Source organism: Pelobates fuscus, chromosome 4 (genome assembly GCF_036172605.1).
Source record: "Pelobates fuscus isolate aPelFus1 chromosome 4, aPelFus1.pri, whole genome shotgun sequence".
NCBI classification, from domain to species: Eukaryota; Metazoa; Chordata; class Amphibia; order Anura; family Pelobatidae; genus Pelobates; species Pelobates fuscus.
In genome coordinates, this window is record NC_086320.1 from 391,187,889 (window position 1) to 391,212,197 (window position 24,309).

General features: G+C 44.4%; 1 protein-coding gene across 4 annotated transcripts in view; it reads left to right on the forward strand.

The window, feature by feature from the left end:
- Positions 1-18,411, forward strand: part of AGAP3 (ArfGAP with GTPase domain, ankyrin repeat and PH domain 3) — a 255,558-nt gene extending 237,147 nt beyond the window's left edge. For 3 of the 4 annotated variants that reach the window (XM_063452953.1, XM_063452950.1, XM_063452951.1), the window contains 5 exons: positions 2,331-2,485; positions 2,637-2,727; positions 9,515-9,737; positions 16,203-16,458; positions 16,563-18,411. In XM_063452953.1, coding sequence (XP_063309023.1) covers positions 2,331-2,485; positions 2,637-2,727; positions 9,515-9,737; positions 16,203-16,458; positions 16,563-16,706 — 869 coding nt within the window. In that variant the 3' untranslated portion in view covers positions 16,707-18,411. Of the gene's footprint in view, positions 1-2,330; positions 2,486-2,636; positions 2,728-9,514; positions 9,738-16,202; positions 16,459-16,562 lie in introns of those variants that run through there. The other variant, XM_063452952.1, reaches the window with a different exon arrangement.
- Positions 18,412-24,309: the final 5,898 nt, after the last annotated feature.

Consider the following 24,309-nt stretch of genomic DNA (forward strand, 5'->3'; position numbering starts at 1 on the left):
ATGGCGGACATAGAATAAGAAAATGGGTATCACAGTGACAGAGAATGGAGTGATGGCGGACATGGATAGGAAATGATAATGCGTATCACAGTGACAGAGAATGAAGTGATGGCGGACATGGATAGGATAAGATAATGCGTATCACAATGACAAAGAGTGGAGTGATGGCGGACATAGATAAGATAATGGGTATCACATTGACAGAGAATGGAGTGATGGCGGAGATAGATAGGATAAGATAATGGGTATCACAGTGACAGAGAATGGAATGATGGCGGACATGGATAGGATAATATAATGGAGTGATGGCGGAGATGGATAGGATGAGATTAAGGGTATCACAGTGACAGAGAATGGAATGATGGCGGACATGGATAGGATAATATAATGGAGTGATGGCGGAGATGGATAGGATGAGATTAAGGGTATCACAGTGACAGAGAATGGAGTGATGGCGGACATGGATAGGATAAGATAATGGGTATCACAGTGACAGAGAATGAAGTGATGGCGGACATGGATAGGATAAAATAATGGGTATCACATTGACAGAGAATGGAGTGATGGCAAACATGGATAAGATAATGGGTATCACAGTAACAGAATGGAGTGATGGCGGGCATGGATAGGATAAGATAATGCGTATCACAGTGACAGATAATGGAGTGATGGTGGACATGGATAGGATAAGATAATGGGTATCACAGTGACAGAGAATGGAGTGATGGCGGATATGGATAGGATAAGATAATTGGTATCACAGTGACAGAGAATGGAATGATGGCGGACATGGATAGGATAATATAATGGAGTGATGGCGGAGATGGATAGGATGAGATTAAGGGTATCACAGTGACAGAGAATGGAGTGATGGCGGACATGGATAGGATAAGATAATGGGTATCACAGTGACAGAGAATGAAGTGATGGCGGACATGGATAGGATAAGATAATGGGTATCACAGTAACAGAATGGAGTGATGGCGGACATGGATAGGATAAGATAATGGGTATCACAGTGACAGAGAATGGAATGATGGCTGTGGCGGAACCAACCTCGCCACTGGAGGAGCCTGGTCGCCCGCCTCCTGCCGCTGGACTATGGCCCCATGTTTAACACTGTTCTTTTTCCTTGCAAAAAGGCTGGTTCGTGCCTTTCTGCGTACTGTTAAAGCCATGCTACCCCAGATAGCTATGCCATGGAGCCCAGCCGTATACTGAAAGACTTTGGCTCCATGGCGATTGAACTGTATATATGTGATCTGAGCGCCATCCGGTAATAATGTGTGCTCAGATCTAAGCTATCTGGGGATAGGTAGAATGTGTATGTTCTATGTGATAAATGTAACAGTATGTATTTTTATGGCTTTTATTGTCCTTTGTCTGTCATGTGGCTAATGGAGTTTTGCCTCTGTCCTTGGAGATAATTGGATTACTTCCCAATTATCTCCAGGACAGAGAGGAGGGATTGTGATGCATTGTGGGATTGTAAGCTTGTGATTGGTCAATGTCCAATATGATTCCCAGTTTCCCATCTGGTCCCCTAGGGAGTGTCCACCAGGTGGGAGACCTGCATAAAAGCCGGGCAGGTAGCCCCAGTAAATCAGTTATGCTTGACCCTCAAATGAAGTGTCGTCTCGTTCTTGGGGGGGAATTGGATTGTATGCTGTTACAGTGCGACTGCCAGGAGTGTAAACTGTTCATATGGTTTTTCCTTTTCGGCTGTTTACAGCATTTGTGTGTTTCCTGTTCGGGAGTTTGGAGCATTCCCCTGGTTCCAGATGGGAGATTGGTGAATTCATGTGTTTGCAGTTGGTGATTGCAGTAGCTGTCTGTGCATTTGAAAAGGGGAATATCGCCTAAACGGTTTTTAACCTCTTGTGTGCAAAACGGTCCGTTACAATGGCGGACATGGATAGGATAAAATAATGGGAATCACAGTGACAGAGAATGGAGTGATGGCGGATATGGATAGGATAAGATATTGGGTATCACAGTGACAGAATGGAGTGATGGCGGACATGGATAGGATAAGATAATGGATATCACAGTGACAGAGAATGGAGTGATGGCAGTGATAGAGAGGATAAGATAATGGGTATCACAGTGACAGAGAATGGAGTGATGGCGGACATGGATAGGATAAGATAATGGGTATCACAGTGACAGAGAATGGAGTGATGGTGGACATGGAGAGGATAAGATAATGGGTATCACAGTGACAGAGAATGGGTTGGATAGTGGATATTACGAAGAAAAGAACAAAATGATACGTGGAAGGGTTAGTATAGTCCACTCCTATATTTAAGTGACTCCCTTTTTTATTGTAGAGCCAGAGGAATCATATGGCTTTGTCATTGTGTCACTCAGTGGTCAAAGCTGGCATTTCGAAGCTTCACTGTATGAAGACCGTGAGTTATGGGTCCAGGCCATTGAAAGCCAGATTTTGGCAAGTCTCCAGGGTTGTGAGAGCACCAAGAATAAGGTACAGTAACAACCATGAACATGCAACTGTGCAATGTTATTGCCCAACAAATGGTGCTCATAATCTCACATGAACCTCACCTTAAATTGCATGTGTTTTCCAAGCGGCCATTCCTGTCCTAGCTCCACCTTCTTCTGCTTTTTCATTCCAGACCCGTCTTGGCAGCCAGAGTGATGCCCTGGCAATTCAGTCCATTCGAAGTGTGCGGGGAAACAGCCTCTGTGTGGACTGTGATACCCCTAGTGAGTGCACAATACACTTGTCTCTTTGTGTATATTTCTATCTTTATTCTTTACGGCTCCTGATCATTTCTGCTTTCTGTGCTCCCTGTAAGCACTCGTTCATTTCTGCTTCCTGTTCTCCCTGTAAGTGCTCATTCATTTCTGCTTCCGGTGCTCCCTGTAAGTGGTAATTTATTTCTGCTTCCTGCACTTCGTTTAAGGATTTTTCCTAGTTTTCAATATATAAACATTCTTCTTTCTCAGTTCTCAGAGCTTTCATTCACATTCCATACACTGCTCTTTATTTATTCTCACCTTCTGCAAGGACCTCTCATGTCCTTTTTATAATGTGTTCCATGTTCCCTCAACATGTATTGCTCCTTCTGCGCTTTTTTTCTGAGCTCTCATTTGTACCCTCTCTTCCATACTCTGTAACCTGATGTAATTACATGATTTTATTTCATGACGGAAAGTCATCATTTAATGAAAGACACTTAGGCGAGTATTGCTTAACCCTTTCTTTAATGAACCACAGTGTGAAGGAATGCCCCATCACTTGGTTCGGTAGCAATCGTTTTCCCCTGTTCGTTTGTTCATACGTAAGTCCCCTGGTTTGGTTTCCGAACGAAGACCACCCCAACATCTAATTAGAACGTGGAATACAAAGTATCCAGCGCGAAACCACAACGGAAACTATCACTAAAAGGCTCCCCTGGGTGGCCGCCATTTTGTGTAATGAGTGGATGGCGGCCATCTTGTCTCCCGAATGCAGGCAGCCGTACCTGGTCTTCGAGTGCCTGGAACTTATTTCGGCTAGGCACTCCCGCGAACATCGTTGAATATGGAACTGCTGCCAGTTCAAGTTCCTGACCACCTATACGAATGGTGTTCGAGAGAAAAAAAATACCAAATGGGGGGAGCATTCGACACCTAAAAGCATTTGCATATTGTGTATGGCTTTCGTACAAAAACCCTCGAACTGAGACCGGCCATTGCTACGATTTCCCTGGAACAGTTTTGGGCTTCTACCTCGTGAATGGCCGGTCAAAATTGTACATTGATGGAAAATCCAACCCGATCGGAGTGCTTTTTGAATATGATAGGCACTTAGATCAGGGCTATCCAGCGATTTGGGATTTTGGGGGTACTTTTGAGGTGTTTAAAATTTGTCATATTTTTCTGTGCCTGGGAGATAATTGAGTTGTAAGTTTCCTGACTCAATTATCTCTCAGGCACAGGGGAGGAGTTTACTGTGTATACTGTGTGTATAAATTGTGAGTGCTTTCCTGCATTAAACAGATCTATTCCCAGCATTCATTCACATTTAATGTGTGGGGGTAAAGGCGATACCAGCAATATTTACTTTGATGCGTGTTGGAGCTATGTTGTTTTGGAAAAGGGAATCTGTGGCGGCGATATACTGGCGGTCCGCCACACACAAGATCAGCAAAGAAACAATACACACATAGAAAAACAATCATACAGGAAAACATACAGTCATGCAATCCTGGCACCACCCTCAGTACTTCCTCTTTCTTTGACTGAACAGATTAACAAAGTCCACATCCAGAAACTACTATCACTTCAAACTCTCAAAAAAATCCAGTCGAACAAGAACATGGGAGTCCAGAAACACTATCTCCATCAACTGCAAACTACTGCCTTATCAAGATCACAGTGAACATACCATCTGCACTAACTCGCAAAAATAAAGACTATAATAAAAAAAAACAATGAACATAAACTCGAGACCAAACTTAGTTTCTGCAAAATCGTACTGCAAAGACAAGAAAACACACAGGAGTCCAGTGCTTAGATCCTATGCAAAGAAAATATAAGATGACCAAATAAATGCTATTATAAAGACAATAATAGCACATTTAAACCATCATGCAGATCAAAACATATGGCAAACAAACAATACAACAAAGCCTGCAAATGTAACCATCCCACATCACTTGTGTAACCATCACAGCCAAAATGAGACCTGTGAATAAATCCAGAGAGAAAACCAGAGTGGCAAGGACTCACCTCCACGGAGGCAAGACTTCTTCCTCCCAGCGATGCATTCGATCTGCGCATTTTTCTTTCCGCCTTTTGTTTTCTTTGTTGCAAGTCTAAAGCTGAGTGATAACTGAAAAAAAATCATGTTGAATCTGTTTCAAATAAATGTCATGAAATGTAGACTTACGAGACCGATCAGTCATATGTATCAAATAAACGTCGACCAAGCAAAAAAACAGCTGCTTCTCTAGATAAATGTGCCTCAAACATAGTGGTATCCACACATACCTGGGACATAATCCATTAAACACAGCAACCAGAGTCATACTAGACACCCGTAAAACAGGGACCGAACAGAAAGGACAAGAAGGCTGCTTATATGCAATCGTACGTTGTTCGTATTCCTGTAAACACTGGAAGGCTGGATAAGTAATCTGATGGAAGTTTTGTTGCATTGAGATAGGGCAAACACAAGAGTGAGACCCACAGTCCCAATGCCTGAAATAATAATAATCTAAAACCATGAAATAAATCAAAATAGGGTGAAAGTTGCTGAAATGAAAGTTCCTAGCTAGAAGAATATGAGTCAAAAAGAGAACACACAAAGTGCCACACATGGCCTAATAACAGCGCTGTGGAATATGTTGGCGCCTTATAAATACCAGTAGTAAATAAATTAAAAATGGAGGACGAGAAAGCTGAGTGCTTTAAGTAGATGGCAAACCAATGGTATCCATCAAAACAGTGATGAGCTGAAGAAATTACAGACCTGTACAAATTCATCATCTGGTACGCCCATCCATTCTCATACAGAGAAGTGAAAAATTGCAGAATAATGGTCAAGGGGACTGAAATGGGATCCAAGCTCCTAGCCAGGCACCAGCCAGACCAAGTTCGTCAAGATGCCCTGGACGATATTGAAGTACCTACTCGCATCCGAAACTTCCTGGACCTATCAAGATCCCCAGACAGAAATCAGTCAAGCCAGAAGTTCCAGAACCCAGTACAAGAGAATCGGATGAGGATTGCATAACAGACAGGGTGATGTCAAGAGAAACCTGGGGTAGTCCACAGACCGTTCCAGAAGCCGGGGAAACGAAAACTACAATCATCAAAATGAGGTGATCACTACCAGGGTTGCTAGGTTGCGTCATACCTGCAGGAGAGTGCTCAGAATGATCAAGTATGGTGGATATGTGTAATGGTTGTCATGACGAACCAGTGGCCCAACATGCAGAATTAAGTAAAATACGTAACCAAGACAAACAGTAACACCGTATTACCGGGCCTTATAATGGCCGGAATTAACGTAATCGAATAAACAGTCACGAGCCTCGGTCAGGAATACAGAAAGGGACAAAAATACGGTAAGAACAAAGCCAAACTGTCAGGGATACCAGAAATACGGGAAGTCACGCCAAGCCAAGATCAAAAACCAATAAACAGAATCAGGAACGCGCTCTCGGATAACCAACAGGATGGAAACCACGACAGGGCACTGAAAAACTGCAGGTTTGGGTTTAAATAACCCAGTAAACCCTGCTATTGGCTGATTTGGGTGGCATGACCCGAGAACGTGCGTGCAGGGGAAAAACGTGACGCCACACACGCGTTCACGCCACTAGTGACGTAATTGTGGGGGGCATTATTACTGTAACGGATCGACGGGCACCCCGACTGGGGACTCCAAGCACTCTGGCAGACACCACAATAACCGAATCTGAGAAGCAAATAAATCCTCTCAAGCCTCTGAATGCTGTAGACAGTTGAATAGGAAGTTGGAACCATATGAATATGTTTGCACTCCTAGCAGTCAAACTGAAACAGCATACAATAAATCCTCCCCCAAGAATGAGACACTTCACTTTGAGGGTAAAAACAGGAACTCCCTGTACTGGCACATACAGCCTCTTTTATTCCCAATCCACAAAACATAGTACTGCCCACAGGGTTTTGCAGAACAACCAATAAACACATTACAACTCATACAATGCAAGTACAGCAGCCAATCAGACACAATGGGACAATAGAAACACACCCAGCATATTCCTCCCCTCTGCTTAGGAGATAATTGAGTCAATTACTGTATCTACTCAATTATCTCCAAGCTGAAAAGTTACACTTTTTATACATTTTAATAACTCCCTGATCTTACATCACATATGGATATTTCCGTGATCAGCATAACTTGGGGAGCAACATGTTTAAAAATCACATGAATCCGTCCAGGGGTTAAAAAGTTAGGTGAGGTCCCTTTATTATCCCTCGCCAGCATGGCTTTACCTGGTCTGGCAGTGTCCCTGGGACAACGCCCTGCTGGAGAACAATGGAGCTGGGGGAGGGGAAGAGCCTCACCTTCCCAGGGATTCAAAGGGGAAGAAAAAGTGTCCAAAAAGTTTCCATGTGTCCGTACACTGTTTTTTAAAAGGGCCAGCAGCAGCAATATAAAATACAACATGCCTAAATATAGTTCTTTAAACGTACCAATTTTCCAGGGGTCATAGTCAGCAGGTAGGAGGCAGGCAGCCAGGCCCCTCCAATGCCCAGTAGCGAGGCGGGTTCCGCCACAATTACATAGCGCCGCCTTGCAGCGGCTGGCATCCTTCATAACGCTGGACTTGGACGCTGTATTAAGGACTGCACGGAGGGAGAGGCTCTGGAGGTAAGGTGAGCAACCTCTCCTTTCTTTAGTGTGACCGCACCGATCAGATGCAGTCACATCTTGGTGCTGATCGGGCACTGCAATAGTACCCCCCAGACAAAGAACGCCCACCGGGTGGGCAGGACCAGGCTTATCGGGGTACCGGGCATGGAAAGAGCGAAGGAGGCGTCCAGCATGAATGCCAACAGCAGGAATCCATAAGCGTTTCTTAGGACCATAACCCTTCTGTTACGGTTGCCCCAGGCTAGCTGGATGTCCTCGTCTCCGAGCTGGGAGAGCGGCAAAGAGTCCCACTTCAGCAACTACCGATATCCCTGGAAGTGTAGAAGATTCTTGAAGCCTGAACAGCTGGTTATTAGCATTTCCGTACAACACGAGTCAAGGCTGCGAGTTGAGGGTAAGAAGACCGATTTTAATGGGTACATAGTTTTTCCGGGCTAGGGAACACCAACTGGACCTGGTGGGGCACTGAAACACAAGTAACATGAACCATAACAAAGTGCGTTTTTCTAAACCCTCCCTTCCATCCTGGAGATAATTGGCTTAAGTGGCCGTAGTAACTTAATTATCTTCAGGTACAGAAAATATCTTTAAGCTCAGACTGTAACAAAAACCACATAAAAATACATAACTCATATTATACATAATTCACCCCCGATGTTCAACATATCCCCGGATAGCTTGGATCTGAACGCTCAATATATCTGAAAAGCGCTCAGAGATCACAAATACAGTTGGATCACCATGGGGTTAACGTTTTCTCAATGACCATTCGGCATAATTCAGCCCAGGAGTTCTGAAATAAGTGGTATAGGGTAAGCGTTCATTATGGCAATTTTATTATTCAGTACAAGGACGCAGATAACCTTCTTTTTTAGATACAAAGAAAAACCCTGCTCCTGCTGGGGAAGAGGATCTGCGTATATGAACTTGCCGGCTTAAGTGAGGGACAGATTTTCCAATTTAGGCTCAATCTTAAATAAGATGAAATTGCACTGTTCAATAGCAAGGTGTATTATTCCCAGCGATGCAAGCCGGTCTCTGAATGCACCCACACATGGCTTCTGGACCAACTGGTTGGCCATTGCCCTTGGTCTTCTCGGCCAACTTGAATAATTTAGTAAGGCATCTAAATATATCCAGGTGTTTATCCTGGCATGGTCGTAATGCCAATTCCAAACCCTTACAGGGATTCCAACCAACTTGGACAAGAACTAGACCATTTTAGGGTCCACAAACCTTATACTGAACCATGGCAAGGCAATTTGTATTTGACTTGGGCAGCCTTGCTAAGAGAGTGCCTAACCAAGTGTTCCGGAGACCTCGGTTTATGAAGTGATGAAGATCATTCGTGTCAAACAGCTGTTCACCTTGTAGATCCAGGATTGCGTCCCCTGCTGCCACAGGGTCAACATCCCGCTGCTCTTCCTTATGGTCATAATGGACCTTTGAAACACTCACAGATGCATCAGCCGCATAAGAGCTGGAATCTGCATCAATATCCCATTTTATTCACAGCCTCCTCCATTGACTTGATTTCTTAGTCTGAGGACTGCCTGGCGCGGACTCTCATGCATGGCCTTTGCATGATTTCAGGTACCTTACAAAAACGGTCAGTTCTCACACTTCTGGAGGCATGAAGGGTCAAGGGAAAGAACATGAAGGGAAAACGACAGCTCACAGACTGGGAGCACGCAGGGCTGCGCTGGGAGCATACAGAGCCACACAGTGAGCAGACAGGTTCTGGGACCCAGGAGAGCAGACACAAAGGGGCAATCTAATTAGAAAACTACACATTAAAACTGCAATGTATAACAATAATCCACAATTGGAGCACAGCACACTGGTTCCTAACTCAACTGAGGAGCAAATAAGGAGTAAGTACTATGGGTGGTGCTTGGTCTGGCACAGGGTACTGTGTCAGGATTGGTTCATGGTATCCCTGTATGATTTTAGTTCTGTGTGTGTATTATTTCTTTGCTGCTATTGAGGTTCAGTAAATAAAGGTTTCAGAAATATGAGCCTCCCTCTCTAGCAATACATTTTACCTTCTCTCTATCTTCTGGTACTTGGTATGTTAATCACTTTGTTTTACAGACTTTGACAGATATACTATTAACCTCATGTAATACTGCATTGTAGATCCAGATTGGGCCAGCCTAAATCTTGGTGCGCTGATGTGCATCGAATGTTCAGGGATTCACCGTAACCTTGGGACTCACCTATCTCGTGTTCGCTCCCTTGATCTCGACGACTGGCCAGTGGAACTAACAATGGTCATGATGGCAATTGGGAACAGTCTGGCAAATGCTGTGTGGGAGCATTGTACAGACGGTTACACCAAACCCAACTCAGAAAACTCTAGGTGAGGACATTAGAGACCGCAGACTATTGAAAGACCGGTAACAGACCGCAGACTATTGAAAGACCGGTAACAGACCGCAGACTATAGAAATACCGGTAACAGACCGCAGACTATAGAAATACCGGTAACAGACCGCAGACTATAGAAATACCGGTAACAGACCGCTGACTGTAGAAATACCGGTAACAGACCGCTGACTGTAGAAATACCGGTAACAGACCGCAGACTATAGAAGGACCGGTAACAGACCGCAGACTATAGAAGGACCGGTAACAGACCGCAAACTATAGAAGGACCGGTAACAGACCGCAGACTATAGAAGGACCGGTAATGGACCGCTGACTGTAGAAAGACCGGTAACGGACCGCAAACTATAGAAGGACCGGTAACAGACCGCAGACTATAGAAAGACCGGTAATGGACCGCTGACTGTAGAAAGACCGGTAACGGACCGCAGACTATAGAAAGACCGGTAACAGACCGCAAACTATAGAAGGACCGGTAACAGACCGCAGACTATAGAAAGACCGGTAATGGACCGCTGACTGTAGAAAGACTGGTAACGGACCGCAGACTATAGAAGGACCGGTAACAGACCGCAGACTATAGAAGGACCGGTAACAGACCGCAGACTATAGAAGGACCGGTAACAGACCGCAGACTATAGAAAGACCGGTAACGCACCGCAGACTATAGAAAGACCGGTAACAGACCGCAGACTATAGAAAGACCGGTAACAGACCGCAGACTATAGAAGGACCGGTAACAGACCGCAGACTATAGGAAAAACCTGTAACAGACCGCAGACTATAGAAAGACCGGTAACAGAACGCAGACTATAGAAAGACCGGTAACAGAACGCAGACTATAGAAAGACCGGTAACAGAACGCAGACTATAGGAAAAACCTGTAACAGACCGCAGACTATAGAAAGACCGGTAACAGACCGCAGACTATAGAAATACCGGCAATGGACCACTGACTATAGAAATACCGGCAATGGACCACTGACTATAGAAATACCGGAAATGTAGAAGTACCTAGTAATAATGCAGTATTTGAGGATAACACCAGGCTGCCTGAGATGTATTGTGCGTCCGTCACTGTCACCAAGTCCATTATCACGCTGGGAATATGTGGCAGAGATAAATAGTCAAGAGACAACGTTTGTGTCATACTTGAGTCACCTAACACATGTATCTCCATCTGTTTCACAGTTCACCATTTCAAGAAATGTCTTGTCCTGTCTACAATGTATTATCCCAGCCACTCCTAATATCATGCAATAATACCAATAACACACCCCTCAATAACTTTCAACATTCCCAAGACCCTTTCCCCCACTGTATTAGGTAATATTTACTCTGTTAGGGGACGTCCTCTCTTCAGATGTGCAGGGTTTGTGCAGTAACACGTACATAAAGAGTAACATTTCGATCCTCATTAAGCTAATCGCACGTCTGTTATATAAGCAAGTAACAGGAAATGATACTCTTACCATGGTGATCATAAAAACAGTCTGTATGTCATAGGTAGTGCTAGTCATGGGCTTAATATTATTATTTTATTATTTATAAAGCACCAGCAAATTCTGCAGCGCTGTACAATGCGTGGACTAACAGACACGTATTTGTAACCAGACGAGTTGGACACTCAGAGGGCCCTGCTCAGTGAGCTTACATGCTAGAGGGAGTGGGGTAAAGTGACAGTAACAGAGGGATTGAGGGCCCTGCTCAGTGAGTTTACATGTTAGAGGGAGTGGGGTATAGTGACACAGTAACAGAGGGATTGAGGGCCTGCTCAGTGAGCTTACATGCTAGAGGGAGTGGGGTAAAGTGACAGTAACAGAGGGATTGAGGGCCCTGCTCAGTGAGTTTACATGTTAGAGGGAGTGGGGTATAGTGACACAGTAACAGAGGGATTGAGGGCCTGCTCAGTGAGCTTACATGCTAGAGGGAGTGGGGTATAGTGACACAGTAACAGAGGGATTGAGGCCCTGCTCAGTGAGTTTACATGTTAGGGGGAGTGGAGTATAGTGACAGTAACAGAGGGATTGAGGGCCCTGCTCAGTGAGCTTACATGCTAGAGGGAGTGGGGTATAGTGACACAGTAACAGAGGGATTGAGGGCCCTGCTCAGTGAGTTTACATGTTAGAGGGAGTGGGGCATAGAGACACAGTAACAGAGGGATTGAGGGCCTGCTCAGTGAGTTTACATGTTAGAGGGAGTGGGGTATAGTGACACAGTAACAGAGGGATTGAGGCCCTGCTCAGTGAGTTTACATGTTAGAGGGAGTGGAGTATAGTGACAGTAACAGAGGGATTGAGGGCCTGCTCGGTGAGCTTACATGTTGGAGGGAGTGGGGTATAGTGACACAGTAACAGAGGGATTGAGGCCCTGCTCATTGAGTTTACATGTTAGAGGGAGTGGAGTATAGTGACAGTAACAGAGGGATTGAGGGCCCTGCTCAGTGAGCTTACATGCTAGAGGGAGTGGGGTATAGTGACACAGTAACAGAGGGATTGAGGGCCTGCTCGGTGAGCTTACATGTTAGAGGGAGTGGGGCATAGAGACACAGTAACAGAGGGATTGAGGGCCTGCTCAGTGAGTTTACATGTTAGAGGGAGTGGGGCATAGAGACACAGTAACAGAGGGATTGAGGGCCCCGCTCAGTGAGTTTACATGTTAGAGGGAGTGGGGCATAGAGACACAGTAACAGAGGGATTGAGGGCCTTGCTCAGTGAGTTTACATGTTAGAGGGAGTGGGGTATAGTGACATAGTAACAGAGGGATTGAGGGCCTGCTCAGTGAGTTTACATGTTAGAGGGAGTGGAGTATAGTGACAGTAACAGCGGGATTGAGGGCCCTGCTCAGTGAGCTTACATGCTAGAGGGAGTGGGGTATAGTGACACAGTAACAGGGATTGAGGGCCTGCTCAGTGAGCTTGCATGTTAGAGGGAGTGGGGTATAGTGACACAGTAACAGAGGGATTGAGGGCCTGCTCAGTGAGCTTACATGCTAGAGGGAGTGGGGTATAGTGACAGTAACAGAGGGATTGAGGGCACCGCTCAGTGCGTTTACATGTTAGAGGGAGTGGGGTATAGTGACACAGTAACAGAGGGATTGAGGGCCCTGCTCAGTGAGTTTACATGTTAGAGGGAGTGGGGTATAGTGACACTGTAATAGAGGGATTGAGGGCCTGCTCAGTGAGCTTACATGCTAGAGGGAGTGGGGTATAGTGACAGTAACAGTGGGATTGAGGGCCCCGCTCAGTGAGTTTACATGTTAGAGGGAGTGGGGTATAGTGACACAGTAACAGAGGGATTGAGGGCCCTGCTCAGTGAGTTTACATGTTAGAGGGAGTGGGGTATAGTGACACAGTAACAGAGGGATTGAGGGCCCTGCTCAGTGAGTTTACATGTTAGAGGGAGTGGGGTATAGTGACACAGTAACAGAGGGATTGAGGGCCCTGCTCAGTGAGTTTACATGTTAGAGGGAGTGGGGTATAGTGACACAGTAACAGAGGGATTGAGGGCCCTGCTCAGTGAGTTTACATGTTAGAGGGAGTGGGGTATAGTGACACAGTAACAGAGGGATTGAGGGCCCTGCTCAGTGAGCTTACATGCTAGAGGGAGTGGGGTATAGTGACAGTAACAGTGGGATTGAGGGCCCCGCTCAGTGAGTTTACATGTTAGAGGGAGTGGGGTATAGTGACACAGTAACAGAGGGATTGAGGGCCTGCTCAGTGAGCTTACATGCTAGAGGGAGTGGGGTATAGTGACAGTAACAGTGGGATTGAGGGCCCCGCTCAGTGAGTTTACATGTTAGAGGGAGTGGGGTATAGTGACACAGTAACAGAGGGATTGAGGGCCCTGCTCAGTGAGTTTACATGTTAGAGGGAGTGGGGTATAGTGACAGTAATAGAGGGATTGAGGGCCCTGCTCAGTGAGTTTACATGTTACAGGGAGTGGGGTATAGTGACACAGTAACAGAGGGATTGAGGGCCCTGCTCAGTGAGTTTACATGTTAGAGGGAGTGGGGTATAGTGACACAGTAACAGAGGGATTGAGGGCCCTGCTCAGTGAGTTTACATGTTAGAGGGAGTGGGGTATAGTGACACAGTAACAGAGGGATTGAGGGCCCTACTCAGTGAGTTTACATGTTAGAGGGAGTGGGGTATAGTGACACAGTAACAGAGGGATTGAGGGCCTGCTCAGTGAGCTTACATGCTAGAGGGAGTGGGGTATAGTGACAGTAACAGTGGGATTGAGGGCCCCGCTCAGTGAGTTTACATGTTAGAGGGAGTGGGGTATAGTGACACAGTAACAGAGGGATTGAGGGCCCTGCTCAGTGAGGTTACATGTTAGAGGGAGTGGGGTATAGTGACACAGTAACAGAGGGATTGAGGGCCCTGCTCAGTGAGTTTACATGTTAGAGGGAGTGGGGTATAGTGACACAGTAACAGAGGGATTGAGGGCCCTGCTCAGTGAGTTTACATGTTAGAGGGAGTGGGGTATAGTGACAGTAATAGAGGGATTGAGGGCCCTGCTCAGTGAGTTTACATGTTACAGGGAGTGGGGTATAGTGACACAGTAACAGAGGGATTGAGGGCCCTGCTCAGTGAGTTTACATGTTAGAGGGAGTGGGGTATAGTGACACAGTAACAGAGGGATTGAGGGCCCTGCTCAGTGAGTTTACATGTTAGAGGGAGTGGGGTATAGTGACACAGTAACAGAGGGATTGAGGGCCCTGCTCAGTGAGTTTACATGTTACAGGGAGTGGGGTATAGTGACACAGTAACAGAGGGATTGAGGGCCCTGCTCAGTGAGTTTACATGTTAGAGGGAGTGGGGTATAGTGACACAGTAACAGAGGGATTGAGGGCCCTGCTCAGTGAGCTTACATGCTAGAGGGAGTGGGGTATCGTGACACAACAGGTAGGGTAGAAAAGTAGGTTTTCGTGAAAAGTATTCACTAAGGACTTAGTGGGTTATTTTTGACATTTGCAGGAGAGGAATCAGTGTGCGGGGAGGTAAAGCTGTTAACAGTTTAATTGATATACTTTCCTAAAGAAGTGAGTTTTCAATGATTTTTTGAAGGAGTGGAGACTGGGTGAGTCTAACGGAGAAGGGAAGGGAGTTTCACAGGAACTGTGCAGCCCTGGAAAAGTCTTAAAGATGAGCATCAGAGGTGGGAGTACCGACAGTGTAATGACCTAGACAGGACATATTTGAGGAGGATAGGTAGGTCGGAGCAGCATTATGTAGAGACTTGTAAGCAAACACCAGGATCTTAAATTGAGTCCTATATCTTACTGTAAGCCGATGTAGGGACTGACAGAGGGGTAAAGCGTGAGCGGTGTGGGCAGATAGGAAGATGAGCATCGCATTCATTATAGATTGAAACAGGGCTAGTTGGTAGCACGGAAGACCACTGAGAAGGGGATTTCCGTAGTCAAGGCAAGAGAGAGCAACGGCATGCATCAGCACCTTAGCTGTATCCAGCATAAAATAAGGGAAGATGCACGCTATGTTTTTCAGATGGAAGTGGCAGAATATCAATCACTAGCCGGGAATATGATGCCTAACTTCACTTGTCATTTTCAAACCCCTACTCTCCCACTAGTGCATTTCATGAGACGTCCAAAGCAATACTGGGAGTTGTGAAACATAAAGGAATACTACATATAGATTTATTTCCAGTGTATTTGATTTTTTTCCAGCTCAAGAAGAGTCTCCTTAGTGCAGCACTGATCCGCCTCCTATGAAATCATCATCATTACTGATAACGTGTCCAATCAGATGCAACCCACAGAGACACATTAAGGCCCATCCGCATTGATTCTCATAAAGAAGAACCAATCATTCTCTGTGAAATGCTCTTGCTTCCACTCTGAAATACAGAGCAGAGTGAGTGTGGCAGGAACACCCCCCCCCCCCCCCCCCCCCCGGCTGTCAGCTTGACAGAAAATTTACTGTTATAAAGTAAGGCTACAGACTGGAGCAAGCTATAAAGCAGTGTGATTAGGTTGATTGCTAAAGCCTGCGAAAGATCATGTGACTGAAATGTTGCTTGGTACTGCACATTTGAAAAGTTACAACTGTTATGCTGGGGTTTTGGGCAGATGTATGGACTAGATGTGGATTCCTGACTCTGCATTAGTGAGCCATACTATCCATTTCCAAACCGGCTGTCTGTTTCATCGTCCTGACATGCCCCGGGATCAGCCTGATTCCTCTTCATTATTCTGATCAGTTTAGAGTTGTGAACCATCTGTGGGAATGAGTCCCAGCCATTGTTTCCCCTAATAGTCATTATATCATTGCATGAATCATCTCCGCAATGGAGGAAATTGTCCTGTGACCAGATAGTGTGGACATGTTCACATAGTCCTAGGTGTATTTATTATATATAATTGCCAATGAGAATATTTTATTTACTCATGCATGTTTTCATGTCATGCTCAGAGAGGAGAAGGAGCTCTGGATCCGAGCAAAGTACGAGCAGAAGGTGTTTTTGTGTTCTTTGCCCACGTCAGATGTACCACTTGGTCAGCAGCTTCTGCGGGCAGTCGTTGAGGATGACTTGCGAATGGTGGTCACCCTCCTTGCTCATGGTACGAAGGAAGAGGTAAACGAGACATATGGCGATGGTGATGGTCGCTCAGCACTACATCTGGCAGCAGCTATGGCTAACGTGGTGTGCACACAGCTTCTTATTTGGGTGAGACAATAGAGTAAATAAATAAACATGAGTTTAATATTGGGCATTGTGTTGTATCTCCCTCATTAACTCTTTTCCATTGTGTATTATGTTCCTCTTTCCAGTACGGTGTGGATGTTAAATGCTGTGACGCTCGTGGTCTTTCCCCACTTGCTTACGCTCGACGAGCTGGAAGCACAGAGTGCGTTGATATTCTGCTCCAATATGGATGTCCAAGTGATGGCTGCAGTCCTACTCCTGGCCTGTAGCACCTGCACTCCTGAACTGAGTATTCTGTGATCTCCGAACCCTTCACTGGGCTTATCACTGTGCCCTACGACCACAGATCCAAGGGTTACTTGGCTCTGGCAGCCATTTTTAAATATCTTATTATAATTCTCAGCTTTTCTCTTGAAGCAGAATAGTTCATCCAAGAGAACCTGCCTTGCACCTGCTATAGGGAGCTGGCTCCTGTCTGTTCAGCTCAACATAACTCTGTAACTTCATCAATTTAAAAGCCGACATGTTGGAAACTCCATCTTGTATAGATGTAAATAGCCCTTCTTTGTTTTATTCTGTGTTACTCCCAGTACCCTTGCATTATTATCACAGCATCCAATGAGAGGATCATAATATGGAGATCTGTTCTTAGATACATGTGGTTATTGTGTGTATGTATTTATAATAAAATATGCATGCACACATCTTAACTCAGTATTTATATAGACCTCGCACAATGCGGAGAGGGGCAGATTTCTACAGTATTTCTGTTACATTCACACAATGTGGGACTTGTTAGCAATGGCTACTTCAGGAACGTTTTGTTTTTACAAAACATCTCACAGTGTTGAGTTCATGTTACAGAGAGTGCATACGAGACTCTGTTATTGGCCTGTTGAAAAGTAGTTCTATTGCATTTGTGATGGGTCAGCTTTAGGTGCCCGGACCTGTGTCAGAAAAGTGTAAGCTGTGTAAGGGTCTGAGGTCAAAGGCACTTGACATAGAGTTGTTGACCCCAGTGACTACAGTTTTGGGCTATGAGTGAAGGAGCGGTCATAAGAGTAGGAATCAAGGCTGAAGAGTTAGGTGGATGTTGGTCATTTTTGACTAGAATATTGTTTGAGCTAGAGAGCACTCTTTATGAGAATCTATGAGAAAAATCTGCTTGACCTATGTTCTAGGATTACCTAGATTTATTGTTTTTATCTAATAGGACACAATGATGATTTTACTTGAATGATTACCTGTGCAGGTCATAGTCACACATAGTCTGGACTGAATGATGGTGTGGACTACCAGATTGTCTAGACTGAAGATTGCCTCAACCACAGAGAGAGTCTGGACTTTTTCATGGTTAGGGCTGCAGAGATGTATGAAATGAACAATAGTCTGATCTAAGAGCGTATTTCAACTCCGTGATCATTCCAGGTTTGATTGATATTTAGGTGATGATAAGTACATTGTAGCCAGGGTTATCATGAGTAGAATGGGTTAAGAGAATCTGCTGGAGAAAAGGCACTAGCTGGATGATGGTGATTGTTCTAACACCAGGAAGTATTAGGAGGTTCAAGTAGACAGAATATAATGTAAAAGCTAAGCTAGAAGATTGGACATAATGATGAGCTGAGATACATAGGAGAAATGGTGAGGAAATTAGATGCATGTAGATACCATATGACGAGCAGATAATGTACCATTGGAAAGTTCAGGATGAACTGGAAATGGTGAGAGTCTGTTATACATGTAGAGCTAGGCAGGTCTGAGTTATACATAGGTAGGACATAGAATGGGCTGAGGTACTAGTAAACAGTCTGAAGTCAGTAAGGGCTGTGCTAGGTTGTATTGATTGATAAACTGGAAGAGCTCCAGGGTTCTGGTGTATAAATTGTACAGTATAAATTATTTATATTGCTGTGTATATACGGTGCATTATGTCATGTACTACATGTGAAATAAAGAGTTGACCATATCAGACATTTATTAAAGACTCATTGTGTGAAATGTAGACAAATCACGACTAAATGTGCATATTCATAGCAAAACCGCGAGTGAAGAGAATGGTCTCTATTTAAAAGGATGAAATACTTTGGGGCTGAATCAAAGGGTCCCTTGTTTTGTTCTAGTAATGGCCTTGCTGCAATCTGCAAGCTGTATCCCAGATATACAGGGTTAGTAAATAGCTATATCCCAGATATACAGGGTTAGTAAATAGCTATATCCCAGATATACAGGGTTAGTAAATAGCTCTATCCCAGATATACAGGGTTAGTAAATAGCTGTATCCCAGATATACAGGGTTAGAAAATAGCTCTATCCCAGATATACAGGGTTAGTAAATAGCTATATCCCAGATATACAGGGTTAGTAAATAGCTATATCCCAGATATACAGGGTTAGTAAATAGCTCTATCCCAGATATACAGGGTTAGTAAATAGATATATCCCAGATATACCGGGTTAGTAAATAGCTGTATCCCAGATATACAGGGTTAGTAAATAGCTGTATCCCAGTTATGCAGGGTTAGTAAATAGCTGTATCCCATATATACAGGGTTAGTAAATAGCTATATCCCAGATATACAGGGTTAGTAAATAGCTATATCCCAGATATACAGGGTTAGTAAATAGCTGTATCCCATATATACAGGGTTAGTAAATAGCTGTATCCCAGATATACAGGGTTAGTAAATAGCTGTATCCCAGATATACAGGGTTAGTAAATAGCTGTATCCCAGATATACAGGGTTAGTAAATAGCTGTATCCCATATATACAGGGTTAGTAAATAGCTATATCCCAGATATACAGGGCTAGTAAATAGCTGTATCCCAGATATACAGGGCTAGTAAATAGCTATATCCCAGATATACAGGGTTAGTAAATAGCTGTATCCCAGATATACAGGGTTAGTAAATAGCTGTATCCCAGATATACAGGGCTAGTAAATAGCTGTATCCCAGTTATACAGGGCTAGTAAATAGCTATATCCCAGATATACAGGGTTAGTAAATAGCTATATCCCAGTTATACAGGGTTAGTAAATAGCTGTGTCCCACATATGCAGGGTTAGTAAATAGATATATCCCAGATATACAGGGTTAGTAAATAGCTGTATCCCAGATATACAGGGTTAGTAAATAGATATATCCCAGATATACAGGGTTAGTAAATAGATATATCCCAGATATACAGGGTTAGTAAATAGCTATATCCCAGTTACACAGGGTTAGTAAATAGCTGTATCCCATATATACAGGGTTAGTAAATAGCTGTATCCCAGTTGTACAGGGTTAGTAAATAGCTGTATCCCAGATATACAGGGTTAGTAAATAGCTGTATCCCAGATATTCAGGGTTAGTAAATAGATATATGCCAGATATACAGGGTGTCAGGATCGGGACAGGGATCCAACACGCAGAGTACAAACAGGTACAGGATACGTATACCGGACCTTAGAATGGCCGGACTAACGTACGGAGAGTATAGAGAATGGTCAGAGACAAGCCGAGGTCGAGGGAACGAGAGGACAGGTAAGCGAGGAACAAGCCGGGTCAAGGATAACAGAGGTAAACAGAGTAAGTCAAACAAGCCGGGTCGGAACCAAAGGGATAACAGAAAATACCAGAGCACTGTGTGACTAGACAGGCTAGAACCACGACAGGGCAATGAGCAAATGGGAGAAGCAAGTTTAAATACCCTGGCTCGGAGAGAGAGACACGCCTCCGACGAGATCTGATTAGTCTCTAAAGGATTGAGTGACAGGTCGTTCCGGGCTGGCGTCATGACGTCGGTTTCCGGACGTCCTGCTACAAAAGGAAGTGACTCCCTCGCGGCCGGCGTTTACGTGACCGGGAGGACCGCGAGGAACAGAGGAAACAGCCCGTCCGGAGGGATAGACGTCTAAGTCTCTGCCTCACTCGGAGGTAGAGACTTCAGGTACCCTGACAGTACCCCCCCTCTCAGATACGCCCACCGGGCGGAAGGAACCGGGACGAGATGGGAAGCGGGAGTGAAACGCCCTGCGGAGACGAGGAGCATGAACATCCTCTTGAGGTACCCAACTCCTCTCCTCAGGACCATATCCCTTCCAATCGACCAGATATTGTACTCTCCCCCGGGAGATTCGAGAATCGATAATAGAGTTAACCTCATACTCCTCCTGACCCTCCACCTGAACAGAGCGAGGAGAGGACGTTGTGGAGGAAAATCTGTTGCAGACTAGTGGTTTCAGCAATGAAACATGAAATGAGTTAGGGATGCGTAAGGCAGTTGGAAGAGCTAGACGATACGCAACTGGGTTAATCCGAGTCAGCACCCTGTAAGGTCCAATATAACGAGGAGCGAATTTCATGGAAGGTACTTTTAAACGGATGTTTCTTGTACTCAACCATACTCTATCACCTGGAACAAACACCGGAGCCGCCCTTCTACGTTTATCGGCGTGTTTCTTAACCAGCATAGAATTGTGCAGAAGAATTTGTCGAGTCTGATCCCACAACTTCCTCAAATTGGCAACATGAACATCAACCGACGGTATCCCTTGGGAAGGGGAGGCCGAGGGAAGAATAGATGGATGAAAGCCATAATTCATGAAGAAGGGGCTTGAATGAGTAAAATCACAAACGAGATTGTTGTGTGCAAACTCCGCCCAAGGAATCAAACCAACCCAATCGTCCTGGTGTTCAGAAACAAAACAACGTAAATATTGTTCAATTTTTTGGTTGGTGCGTTCAGCAGCTCCGTTAGACTGAGGATGATAGGCAGAAGAGAAATTCAATTTGATACCCAGTTGAGAGCAGAAGGACCTCCAAAAACGGGAAACAAATTGGGAACCTCTGTCAGATACAATTTGGGAGGGTATCCCATGTAAACGAAAAATCTCCCTTGCGAATATCTCTGCCAATTCGGGTGAAGACGGGAGTTTAGGCAGAGGAACGAAGTGAGCCATCTTGGTGAATCTGTCAACCACGGTGAGGATAACAGTCTGTTTTTTAGAGATAGGCAAATCGACAATGAAGTCCATAGCTAAACAGGACCATGGTTTCTCTGGAACCTCTAAGGGATGCAGAAATCCACATGGAAGCGTATGAGGTTGCTTAGTCTTAGTACAGACCTCACAAGTATCGATGAAATCTTTAATATCCTTACGCAAAGCAGGCCACCAGAAATCTTTGGAGATTAAAGCATACGTCTTGCGAATGCCAGGATGCCCAGCTACCTTGCTGTTGTGGAAACACCGCAACACTTCCAGTTGGAGAGCAGGAGGAACGAAGTGTCTATCCCCAGGAGTCTGTTTAGGAGCTAGATGTTTTAACTTTATGTTCTCGGTAAGCAACGGAGAATGAATCCTGAGATTCGTGTTAGCGATGATATTACATTTAGGAACTATCGAGGAAAGAACTGGCTCAACTATAGTGGACGGTTCATATTGGCGAGATAAAGCATCGGCTTTGGAGTTCTTAGAACCAGGTCTATAAGTAAGCACATAATTGAAGTGAGTCAGGAATAGGGACCAACGAGCTTGCCTGGCGGATAGGCGTTTAGCCTCCCCAATATAGGACAAGTTCTTGTGGTCCGTTAAAATAGTAACAGGATGTAAGGTCCCCTCTAATAAATGCCTCCACTCCTTAAGAGCCATAATGACCGCTAACAGTTCCCTGTCACCGATGTCATATCTGCTTTCAGGACCAGATAGTTTCTTAGAGAAAAACCCACAAGGGTGTAACGGTTTGTCCACCCCTAACCTTTGTGACAGAACAGCCCCTACTCCCGTCTCAGAGGCATCGACCTCGAGTAGGAACGGCAGAGTCGTATCAGGATGAACCAAAATTGGAGCAGAAGCAAAAAGTTCCTTGAGCGTCTTGAAAGCAACAAGAGCCTCAGTAGACCAGGTCTTAGTATTAGCCCCTTGTTTGGTCATATTGGTAATAGGCGCAATAATAGAAGAGTATCCCTTAATAAAGCGCCTATAATAATTAGAGAAACCAATAAACCTCTGAATAGCCTTGAGTCCCTTAGGCAATGGCCAATCTAAAATAGATTGGAGTTTGTCAGGATCCATCTTAAAGCCTTCCCCAGAAATCACGTACCCAAGAAAGTCTATCTGAGACTGGTCAAAACTGCATTTCTCCAATTTACAGTATAGGCCATGTTGCAGAAGTTTGAGCAATACCTTTCTGACTTGTCTGTGGTGGGTCTCAATCTCCCTAGAGTGTATAAGTATGTCATCCAGGTATACAATGACACAATCATGTTGAAACTCCCTAAGAACTTCATTAATCAAATCCTGAAAGACTGCCGGAGCATTACAAAGACCAAATGGCATAACCGTGTATTCATAGTGACCATAACGGGTATTGAACGCTGTCATCCACTCGTGACCATCCTGGATTCTCACCAAGTTATACGCCCCTCTGAGATCTAACTTGGTGAAAATTTTAGAGCCCTTTAAACGATCAAACAGCTCGGTAATCAAAGGAATGGGATAGGCATTTCTGATGGTTATCTTATTCAAACCTCGGTAATCAATACAAGGTCTCAAAGTGCCATCCTTCTTTTTAACGAAAAAAAAAACAGCCCCGGCGGGGGAAGAGGATCTCCTAATGAATCCTTTTTCTAGATTCTCACGAATATATTCCTCTAGAACTGAGTTCTCTTGAGTGGATAGAGGATATACATTGCCCCTCGGAGGCATAGTGTCAAGTCTAAACATTTGTTATGAAGGAACACAACTGCAGATTTCGTATAGTTTGAATATTTATTATAAAAAGTAAAAGGTATTGACTTTAATTCCAATTTACAGGTACTGTAGTTTTAAGTAATAAACGATAACTGAAGTCCACAATTATAAGCACTGTAGCTTTAAGTAGTAAATGATAACTGAAGTCCACAATTACAGGCACTGTAGCTTTAAGTAGTAAATGATAACTGAAGTCCACAATTACAGGCACTGTAGCTTTAAGTAGTAAATGATAACTGAAGTCCACAATTACAGGCACTGTAGCTTTAAGGAGTAAACGATAGTAAATTGCAGACACTGAATCAATAAAGAGTCTCTTAGTAGAATCAACGGTTTAGGTGATAAGCAGTCACAATAGCTGTTCCATAGACTTTAACCGAAGCAAGACAGATGCAGCTAACTGAGATAAAGTATGAGTTGAAGTTAGCTGTAACGGTTTTGTATTATCGAAGGATTTTGGAGACAGGAAATAACAGCTTGAGATGCAATGCTTATCACAGAGGTTTTACTTAGCTTCCGGCACATAGAACACTGGTTCCCGAGATCTCCTCAGAGGCGTTTATCCTGGATGGAGAGTGTTAAGCTTTTAGTTGTGGATGAGGAGAGGTGAAGGGAACTTGCAGAGTCTTTCAGTCCGGTCTGGTAACAGAGGTTTTCACAACGAAGTTGTAGCCGGTTCGTGAGTACGGAACGTAGTTCAATAATCCAGCCTAGATCAGCTGGTGCAGTCAGATTAAATAGGCAGACCGTGTCATACAGGGGTGTGGCTAGGCTCCGTGGAACCAGGAAGTAAGAGGATACCATAGTTAAGGCATTACAGTACCCCCTCTCTAATGAGCAACCTCTGGGTGCTATTGATTTGGCTTAGAAGGGTTATGCTTGTGAAATTTGGAAATCAATTTATTAGCATGAACAACAGAGGAGTTTTCCCATGTATCTTCATCAACACCATATCCTTTCCATCTGATGAGGTATTGTAAGGAGCCACGATGGATCCTTGAATCCAGTATACTTTGAATTTCGTATTCTTCTTCACCCTGGACCAATATGGGATCAGGAGAAGTAGTGACATTTCTTTGGAAAGGGTCAGGATGATAAGGCTTTAGCAAGGACACATGTTTGGATCTTTGGCAT